This window comes from Phaethon lepturus, unplaced genomic scaffold, assembly GCF_000687285.1.
Source record: "Phaethon lepturus isolate BGI_N335 unplaced genomic scaffold, ASM68728v1 scaffold34800, whole genome shotgun sequence".
NCBI classification, from domain to species: Eukaryota; Metazoa; Chordata; class Aves; order Phaethontiformes; family Phaethontidae; genus Phaethon; species Phaethon lepturus.
In genome coordinates this window covers 1-10,338 of record NW_010513152.1, presented here as the reverse complement: position 1 = coordinate 10,338, position 10,338 = coordinate 1, and the positions used below count along the sequence as shown (strand labels likewise).

At 45.4% G+C, this 10,338-nt stretch overlaps 1 protein-coding gene across 1 annotated transcript; it reads left to right on the top strand.

The window, feature by feature from the left end:
- The first annotated feature begins 1,789 nt into the window (after positions 1–1,789).
- Positions 1,790–7,949, top strand: DNAJC5 (DnaJ (Hsp40) homolog, subfamily C, member 5). Its single transcript, XM_010289373.1, has 4 exons — positions 1,790–1,929; positions 4,308–4,521; positions 6,327–6,498; positions 7,208–7,949. The coding sequence occupies exons 1-4, from the start codon at positions 1,823–1,825 to the stop codon at positions 7,309–7,311; spliced, it is 597 nt and encodes a 198-aa protein (XP_010287675.1). The 5' UTR covers positions 1,790–1,822; the 3' UTR covers positions 7,312–7,949.
- Positions 7,950–10,338: the final 2,389 nt, after the last annotated feature.

Sequence of the window (10,338 nt, the reverse complement as noted above, 5' to 3'; positions counted from 1 at the left end):
CGGTGGCCCGTCGCTGCGGAGGGGAAAAGGCTGGTGCGGAGGGCTGTGCCTGGTGTATTCCTGTGTGTGGCGTTTCTTTCCCCAAATTACATTTTTTTTTCCTTTCCAGACTGTGCCCAAATAAATAAGCTCTTTGTACTGTGTCTCACAGCACTCCATAGTTTTCCTCTCACAGAGAAACCTTTTGGTAGCTGAACGGTTTCCTCTAAAAGAAAATAAAAGATTTTCTCTCCCTACATCCTCTCCTTCCAGATTTGGGTGTATTTTGAATTCTTGGCCAAAGCATTAGGGTTTAGACCTTTTATTAATAATAACTTATAGCTTCCTTTTTTAGGTAGCCTTTAATTAAATTTACCAGAGCTGCCGAAAGGGGAGATGAGGTGAGGGTTTGCTAGTTTAGCCGGTGTATTCCAATCAAGGAAACTGGACGTAGTGCCCGGCGTTAAACTGGACGTATAGTGCCCGGCGTTACATTGATCTGAAGTTGGAGGGGCCAAATGTGGAAGAGTAGTTAACGGTGGGCTCTGAGATGAAGAAAAAAGTCGTGATGTCTACATCCGTACCCATCTGGTCACGCCTGTCCGGCACGGCCGTAGCCATGTGTTGGTACAAACAGAACGGTGGTTTTTGCGGAGCGTGACAACACTATGAGGTCATGCCAAGAACCAGGCGCTGCAGGATGCCGTGTCCGAGCATTTCTTTCAGGTAGCCTTTTAAAAGCTGAAGTTCTTAACTTTGTTATATAAGATAAGGGGTTAAATTAGACAAGTCTGGTGCTTTAAATATCTTTTTCAAAGACTACATAATCTGGTGTAGGCTAGCTGTAATGACATAATCCAAAAATAGCCAATAGTCTTCTCTTCGACGCTCATCCTTGCCGCAGCTCTGCAGCTGAAGAACGGCGGACGCTAATCTCCTCGGGACGGTCGAGGACGTACCCGCGTCTGTCCGTGGCATGGCACAGGGGAGGCCTCTGGGGTCTTTGGCGTTTGGATTTGGAGCAGGAGGTTCATTCACGTTCAAGTAGCATGGTTTTAACCAGGATAGGTGTTAAACGTTGGGTCCACGACTTGAAAATTATGACGAGGGGAGATCTCCCCCTCTCTTCGGGGGCAAGCCTTCCCTCTTCCGCAGGGGGATGCGCTAGTCGGGCTGGATTTCTCTAAAGGATTCTGCGGGACCTGGTGTCGGTGATAAGACGGGAGGCTGGGGCATCGGGAGGTGGTGGAGGTTTGGGTGGGGGTTTTTTTGTTGTTGGTGTTTTTTTTTTTTTCTTAATCTGACAGAACGCCTGCGATTGAAAATGCAACTGAAATCAGTCCTATGCAAGCGTGGTGCCAAAAGGCAGCCTCAGCGTAATAGCACCCTCTCTGTTGGCAAGTTCTTCTTATAGATGGTATCACAAATAAATTATCGTCATATTAAGGCTGAGAAAGAAGATGAAGTAGCTCTAGGGATGTGTATGTAATACATCTCCGTAGCTGTATGTACTGTAGTATATACATACACGTAGCTGTTGATTTGGGGTGTTTGGAAAGAAGAGTTGCGTGTGTACAGCAGTGATTCTAGGGTGCCTGGTGCTGTGCTGAAAATGCAGTAGCTGTTTTCACTGGTAATTCATTGAGTTTTGTAACGTTTTAACTTCCCCGTACCTTAAGAGCCTTTTCTTTTCAAAGCACATTTAAACCTTCTAAAAGATGTATTTTCACACGCCACCTCTGGTTTTAAGGATTATGTGGTTAATGAGGTCTGTGTTCTTTGTTTAAGCTTTTCCTAAATCTTTTTTTGGCAGGGGCCAGTTCTCTCTTCAGGGTAGTTCAGGATGGCAGACCAGAGGCAACGTTCGCTCTCTACCTCGGGCGAATCCTTATACCACGTGCTGGGGTTGGACAAGAATGCCACTTCAGATGATATCAAAAAGTCGTACAGGTAAAGATTCACGTTTTATGCCTGTTGCCCAATAGCACAAATAGCTTTAGTTAAGCGTTCAACAGGTGGTATATTTATATATAGGCTTGAGTTGGTTTATTTAAACCTTTTGCAAGAAAAAACATGTAAGAAAACCAGGTGAAAACATGGTTGCTTCTTGCAAAAATTGGTGTAAAAACACGCCTTGGCTTTGTATATAAGTGCTGTTAAATTTTTACATCTCGTCTCTAGCAAGTTAAATTCTCAAATACGCAGCACCGTTCTGAAAGGTCTCTATCTAAAGTTGAACAGACTTTTAAGGCAGTGTGATCAGAGTTAAATTCTTCACGTTACGTAGCCTTGTGTCTGGCTTACAGAGACCACGATGTGCGGTATTGCCCTTTTGTCCACCATTTCCAGTTCTAGCACAGCGAGGTATAGATTAAAGATGCAAATAACAATGAAACCAAGTACCAGCAGTGACTTTCTTCTAAAAATCCATTCACAATTTCTTATTCCATGTGGAGTTACTTTTTTAAAAGAGGATTTTCTTAAAGAATTAGACATATGAAATGGTTTCATTTGCATTTCCGTTTCATTCAATGGAAACATTGACCAAACAAAACCAACCAAGAGAGTCCTGTAACATCCTCGTTTTCCACATCCCCTCCCAAATCTTAAGCATGAGCTGTGGTCTTGTAGCCTGTTTGACAAGTGGCAATGTATCTGACGTTACACTAGGGGTCAGTAGGAATCTCTACTTGAGGATACTCTTGCTGGAAAGTTGTTTTCTTTCAGGTCTTCAACATTTACCAAAACTTTCTCCCTTTCAAAGCCACATTTTAATAATGATGGCAACTACGTGGTGAAATCTTGAAATATGTTGGGTCCACAGACTCTGAAAAATGAGCTGTGTCTTCCTGAAACCTTCAAGTGGAAGTTTGAATCGGTAATCTTCCACTCTTAGCAACTGGAAAATAATTCTGCCTCCTTGAGGGGAAAGAACTGCAACAGCTTTTCCTTTGGAGGAACGACCCCTCTAGATCCTAGGGTGAAACGTGGCTGAACCTTCAGCTAATCTTGTTTCCGCTGCTGCTCCTTTACAGAAGGAGGGCTGACCACCTCTTGTACCCATTCCAGTTGGACATCCTTTGCTGGCCTGTGGGCTACGGGGTTTGTGTACCTGTAGGAAGTGGGAAATTAAAAATATTTACCTATTGCAGCCTGGCAGTAGCTAAGCCCTTTCCAGGTTTATATAACTTCCCTCCAATTACAAAAACTCTGATTATTTCAGCCCTCGCTGGGGACATCAGTGGCAACCCTGGACGTTATTTACCCGCCAAGGTCACTTAGAGTTTGTGTGTTTTGGGCACACACTCGTTTATTGTGTGTGATAAACTTGCATGCGCATGCGAATGTGTGCTTGCACAAATCTTCTCTTTTCTGTTTGTCTAAATATTTCCTCACTGCAAAGTTGTCACGTAAACATCTGCAGGCTTTTAGTGCACTTCTTAAATATGGGACTTTGTGGTAATTTTCCGTAGGAGGACAAGTTTCTGGCGGGGGAGAACTGTTAGCATACGAGTCGGTATCTTTTTTTTCTACTTGGGAGCTCAAACGGCAAAACTGCATTTCTTTTCTGTGTGTAAGGAGGTGTTTGGCCAGTTATTTCTACTGATTTCTATAAAAAGCCTGGGCCATGTCAGAACTGGCAAATTTATCTCTGCTTAATCTGATTTTTTTTGTGCTATGTTCAGAGACCTCCAGGGACGGTGAACTGCTGTCATTTAATTGTAAGAGATCTAGCATGACTAGGGCAGCTACATTGTGATTTCCTGGTGTCTCGAAACTCTGAAGCTTCTTCTATTCTAGCAAGCCTTGAACTGAAAAGCACTTTGTTCCTGCACAGGAATTGGTGAATTAACCACAAGTGATTGTCTATTCTATTTTTGTGTTCAGAAAGCCGTGTGGCAGCTTGCTTTCGTTTATTCATTGGTACTAGATCTTCCACTTGCGGTGTGTCTTTTTTTCTGTTAGCTTGGTCTTTGCTTTAGCAGGAGCAAAACTTACTGGTGGAAATCGCTGGAGCTGAGGGGTAAAAAAAAAAAAAAAAGTACTTTTCTTCGATGTCTCTCTTTTTCCATTGGCTTTCTGAGGGACAAATCCAGCAGGCTGAAGTCAGTCCTGTAAACTAAGCTAGACAGTGCTGTAGCCTTTTGTTATCATCTGAGCAAGAATCATCAAGGAGATTGAATTAGAGATGCAGGAAACCAACTGGAACTTGAAAGGCTCCCTTGAATGACAGGCTGTGCAATAAAAATAAAAAAAAAATCAAAACCCAGGAACCCAAATCCCATTTTTTAATCTAAAACGATCTCTTTTTTTTTTCCTTTCTGCAGGAAACTTGCACTGAAATATCATCCTGATAAAAACCCTGATAATCCAGAGGCAGCAGAAAAATTTAAAGAGATCAATAACGCACACGCAATATTGACCGATGCCACGAAGCGAAACATTTATGACAAGTACGGTTCTCTGGGTCTGTATGTAGCGGAGCAGTTTGGTGAAGAAAATGTGAACACGTACTTCGTGCTATCCAGCTGGTGGGCAAAGGTAAATGGAAGCGCAAAGAGAAGCTATTCTGGAGCGGCACTTAAAACTCTTAAAAAGCTCTGTTTGGTGATTGTGTTTCTCTTTGCTCCAGGAAATTGCTGAATTTCTGCCACCTGGTAATTAACCTTCTCTTACCGTCTTGCAGGCTCTGGTTCAGAAGTATTTTTCTACTCTCTTTCAGTAATACAGGCCTAATAAGCGAGACTTACCCTACGCAGAGAAGCTTGGACCCTTCTGGTGGATTTAAAAGTGACGAGGATTTGGCGGGGGCGGGTATTCTCTTCGGTAATATCTGCTAAAAGATTTTGCAGAACGAGTCCTGCCTCGGGACTTGAGCTGGCGGAGGGGATGCTGTTTGGAAGTGCGCTCGGGAACGTACCTCGGCGGCTTCCCTGAACAAGGTCACTTCTTCGGCTCTTCTCCGGTGTGAGGCTCCAGGTTATTTGTCCGCTTGCCCAGCCGTGTTTCTTGTGCAGCGGGAGGAGCATCGCCAGGACATCAGCGCTGCACTGCAAGCTCCCGTTCCCTCACCAATGCAGGCAGAAAAGCTGTTTGAAAGCATTGCGTGCGCGCGGGAGATGTGACAGTTACGGTGTAGGTGCCTTCCAGGAGTCTTCTGCCAGTGCCGAGGAATGACTGTAGTTTACTGGACTCAAGTGATTTTTTTTTTTTTAAGCGTAATATGCTTCTATCTTTTTAAGTAATACATTTTAAAATCACCACATTTATTCAAAAGCGCAAAAAACCTATACGTTGCACATCGCACGTTTCGGACACGGGAATTGCCCAGGCTCTTGCATTTTGGAGTTCATGTCATGGCCGTCTGCTTGCAGACAGCATGTCTAGCAAACTGCAGCACGAAACCACAACCGCACCAACTTATTAGTGACAGGACGTCGTTCACAGTGCTTTATGGCTGATTAAAACCTTTTCCTGGTCGTGGCATTTCGTTGCATGGGTTCATTTTTCTGCCCTTTGCCAGCATGGTCTCCACCTCTTGATCCCCCTGCAGTAAGAGAATAGGAATATCGCCGTGCTGCTTCGCTATCTTTAAAATCATTTTTTCAAACGACTGCACAGTGACCTACATGACAATTTTAATTTTGCCCATTGTCACTGTGATGATAAGCACCTGACAGACTTGACCAGCTTTGAGTTGCCTTGCTCATGTGTTGGTAGCATCTAACCTCGGCGCCCCGAACTTCAGTATGCGAAGCTTTAGCTTTGCAGTAGGTGAGGCTTTGCAGTAGGTGAGGCTTTGCAGTAGGTGAGGCTTTGCAGTAGGTGAGGCTTTGCAGTAGGTAAGGCTTTGCAGTAGGTGAGGCTTTGCACAGCTTTGCCGCCGTGCCTGCAGCCTGGGGTAGGTCGAAGTCCCCGCTGAAGGTACGTCGCGACCTGTGTGTCAGCTAGCTAGCCGAAGCCTTCACCAGGGTTATTTATGCAAGCTGCGATCTGTCCTAAACCGTTGTACCTCTGGATTTTAATACAGACTCACTTCTTAGGCTTGCATCTTCTTGCAGGTGTAGCAGAATAATCCACTTAAACTTAAATTGTAGGAATCGTTCGAGTAGACCGGGTTGGCAGCGTTCACCTCAGTGTAAAACGTAGAGGGCTGCAGCCAGTTTTGCACATATTTTTAAATATACCTTGGTGACAAAGTACAAAAAACCCCGCTGTAGCTACTAAGTTTGTCTCTCCATCGCTATCTTGTTGGTCTCTGGTTTCCATATCTGAGGCTCACAACCTCCCTTTCACGCGTGGTCGGCACAGGTTGCGAATATTTCCTTGTCTTCTGTCCTCTGCAGGCCCTGTTCGTGTTCTGCGGGCTCATCACAGGCTGCTATTGCTGTTGCTGTCTGTGCTGCTGCTGTAATTGTTGCTGCGGGAAGTGTAAACCTAAACCTCCTGAAGGCGAAGAGCAGGAGTACTACGTCTCTCCGGAGGATTTGGAGGCACAGTTGCAGTCGGATGAAAGGGGTAGGTAAAAACGCTGTGAGGTTTCTAGAGTGACCCGCGGTCTCTGAGCGGGGGCTGAGGAGCAACGCTTGCCCTGCCGAGCTCGGCGCAGCTCTCGGGTTGTCGGCGGTGGTGAGGGAATCCCTGAGGCGCAGGAGGTGAGTGGGTAGCGTTGAGGTGCAGCGGCTGAAGGCTCCCGGAGGGTCTGCACTGAACTCGGTTCCGAGCAGTAGGTGACGATCCTTTAGCTTCCTTCCCACGTCGCTGGAGTAACGTACCAGGTTGCGGACAGGGGCTCTTTACCCCCAGGGGTGGGGAGGGACGAGGCAGCTTTTTTTGACCGCATCAGGCATGAAGACCTGCCCCCCTGCCAGCTGTATCTAATACTGTTCCTGAAGATCCAACGCTATTCCTGTAGACTTAAACTGATCATTTATAAGAATTGTAGAGCCTTGTGTGTGTGCTGTGGCCACGTTTTGAGCTGCTGAATGGTGGGCAAGGGTCAGCCGCCCTCGCACGGAGAAGGAAATAGAATAAACGTTCCACGTGTAGATTGAGTCGAATGGTATTGTGTGCGGACTGAAAAGCAGTAAATTAACATCATGCTTCTAGAGGAGTCTCAAATCGTGTCATCGGAGCCTTGTAGGCAGGCGTAACTTACGCGTAGCAAAGCAGACGACGCTGTTTTTTTTCCCCCTTGGTGTGCTAAGCCTTTTGTCTCGCTTTTCAGAGGCCTCAGACGCACCGATTGTGATACAGCCAGCATCAGCCACAGAGACGACCCAGCTCACGGCTGACTCTCACCCCAGCTACCACACTGATGGATTTAATTAAGTTAAGGAAACACTGTAATTAGAATGGATAAAAAAAAAAAAATACATGGCCAACTCAACACTAGAATCATGAACATTAGAAGTAGAGAATGGGGAGGGGGAATAATTCTGCCACAGTAAGAAGGCAGCTGTGCGATCTGCCGAAAATATTTTGTAATCCCTTCAGCCTTTTGTCACCTTTCAGTGTCGTATCTTGATGATACGTGAAGTGCTGTAGCATGCAGTATTTAAAGCAGTTTAGCTACGGTCTTATTTGTTTCCTTTCCTTTTTTTTTTTTTTCCTTCCTTTTTTTTTTATAGCATGTATGGAGTTACGTTAAATGTCTGTGGTGTAACGTATTGAGTTGTCACAATATAAGTGTGATGGAGACATTCTGCATTTTAAGCAGTGGTACCGGCCTACAAATGAGATGTAAAAAGTTTCACAGAAGCCACCATTCTTCCGTACAGCTGAGCTGTCGAAGACCTTTAAAAGTTCATGATTTTCATTTGAGTGCGACAAACCAATTCTTTCATTCCTCCTTCTCTCGCTGCGTTCGTATCTAAGCAAGTTTACAAAGCCAAGAACCAAAAAATGCCAGTCCTGCAGAGCTGGAGTTCACTCTAGTGCTGGTTTTCAGCTTAAATAAATGTACCTTGAAAAATCAAAAGGGAGAGTTTCCAATCTCTGAACAGCAAATCGATGAACAGCTCTTTATGTGTAAGGCGATCTTCAGCGACCGTGTCGCCGCAAACTCTCGTTTGCCACCAAACCGGCTGTGAACGGGCTGATTTGGTGGCGGCGGTGGGATTTGAACTTCAAGCACAATTCTGTTTTGGTTTGAGTTCAGTCATTTTCCTGAAATGCTAAAGACCAAATAGTGCAGCTTTTTTTTTTTTGAATGCATGAGAATCTTAAAGTGAAGCTAGTTAATTGGTTTTCACTGAGCAAGTGAGTAAAATGCAGACAGTAGGCAACAGCATGAATGTTAAAAAAAAAAATTGGTTTAAAAAAATGTGTTCTAGTAATTTGGGATTCTGATAGACAAATGGGGTATTACATGTCCTTTTTTTTTAAAAAAAAGCTTTTAATAATACACTAGTCCTTTAATTTTCTCATGAACATCTTTGTGGAGTACTTCAACGGCTTTTTAAGAACAAGACACCTTTGTGTTTATATTGTATAAATTTGCACATTGTCTTGCATTTAGACTTGTTTACACCAGTGTTTTTCTTTTCCTCAGAACAGCTATGGGGAAACCATTGAAAGGTTTCCTGTACTATTTTGAAACCAAATTGTATTTGAATACTGCTCTAGCAACTGTGGTTTATTGAGATTTAACTGTTAAAAAAGCATTTCAGGCAGCTGCTGAATTGCTGGTATATTTTTGTTGTTAATCTTGCTTTAGATGATGCGAAGTCAGGATCTAGAACAGCTCCCAGAGAACCGACACTTGGCACTTTTAAGCACTTAATTGCAGCCTCTTTAATTTTGATCTTGAGGGGTTTATATCTCAATGCCTCTACTGTCTTTGTATCCCACAGCTCCCCTTTTCGTTTTTCACCTGCTTCTGTTGAGAGGCTGTTTACAGCCTTCCAGCCGGTGCTGGCTTTGAAGGGGCTTCGTGCTGCTCCGTTTCAAGAGCCGGGTGTTACTCGGAACGGAGGAAAGCGCTGTCGGTCTGTAAGAAAACCACCAGCGAGCGAAGGGGACTCTCCTGCCAGAGAATGGTTCTGAATAGATTTTCAAGCTATCTTGGCATGAGCTGGAAATGACGGAGCACGTAAAATCTGACGTGAAGCCGTGCTAAACATCCTGGGTAGAAGATGATGTTCTTAAGACGGTCTCGGTGCTAAATGAGGGATGTTTGCAAAACCAGGCTTGCCTGTGGCTGCTGGTACAAGCGCACGTTTGTTGCCCGTGTGTGAGCTTGTTGCACATAGGCATGCTTGTGATACCACATCAGGCCCCCCCAAATTCGAAAAGAAACGTTACTTTTCGTTGACTAGATTTCCGTAGCACGCTTAGGTCATTTCCTCCTCGCCGATAGTCCTTTTAGACCTGAAACTTGGTCGTTTACTGCAAGAGACATCTACTTTTTTCTGTCTGGAAAACTCTCTTGGGTGGCCTTGAGGACAGTCGTGTATGGTTTGGCCTGAGGTCCTTATTTAATTAAAGTCGCCGTTTGACCCCTTGGAACGAAAAGCGATTTTTAGGCTTAAAAAAATAATGTCACGTTGGCTGTCCTTGTAGATTTTGCCCGAAGCCTGTTCTTGATGTTGAGTTGCACGCTGGAATGTGCTTGAATACCTGCAGGCTTTGTCCCCCGAAAACTCACTGGTTAACGTTGCCCGTATCTGTGCAAATTATGTTCCTGGTTTAAAAAATAAAAATAAATAAAGTGGTGGGGGTGCTTTGGCTTCGTAAAGGAGCATAGCCGGTAGAACGAGGAAGAGGCCGTTTCCCCGTGTGCCGCAGGTCCCCGTCGCTCCGTGTCCCCGCGTTCACCTGGGTGGGTAACGCAAAGCCGCTTGTTTTGGCTGTCGCTCCGCTGCGGAGCGGCTGTGACCACTGATGCTGGTTGTCGGCGTTAATTTGGAATAACGCTCTATTTCTTAACGGCGCTGAGCCCGGGGGTCGCTCCGCAGGCTCCTGGCGTGGGACCCGCAGCGCGGGCGGCAGGCGAGGACGAGCGGCGATACCGCTACCTATGTCTCGCGCGGCTCGGGAAAAGATGACGTCCAGGATAAATCTGCCGGTTTAGTTCTTCGCTTAGCAAGGCGCGAGTTTGAGAGAGACCGCTTTCCCTTCAGCTGCTGCTGGGGGTGGTGTGCGAGCAGTGAATTGGTCTGTGTGCTGTTACGTGCCGGCAAGATGTGTTGGGTGTTCCACGGGGAACTGCTCTGGGATCCCGGTTACAGGGAGCGGCAGGAGAACGTGTTTCTAGATGAATAGTCCTGGCTTTTGCAGGTGTTTTAAGTTTGCCCACGTCACCCTCCGATCTCCGAATTTAAGCTTATTGTCTATTGCTGTAGTTCTTCTTGAACT

Bases quoted from the DNA above. Each gene is read 5' to 3' on its own strand.
- DNAJC5 (XM_010289373.1), top strand. From the start codon at position 1,823: ATGGCAGACCAGAGGCAACGTTCGCTCTCTACCTCGGGCGAATCCTTA. The intron at 1,930-4,307 runs GTAAAGATTCAC...TCCTTTCTGCAG, and splicing joins GATATCAAAAAGTCGTACAG to GAAACTTGCACTGAAATATC. The intron at 6,499-7,207 runs GTAGGTAAAAAC...CTCGCTTTTCAG, and splicing joins GTTGCAGTCGGATGAAAGGG to AGGCCTCAGACGCACCGATT.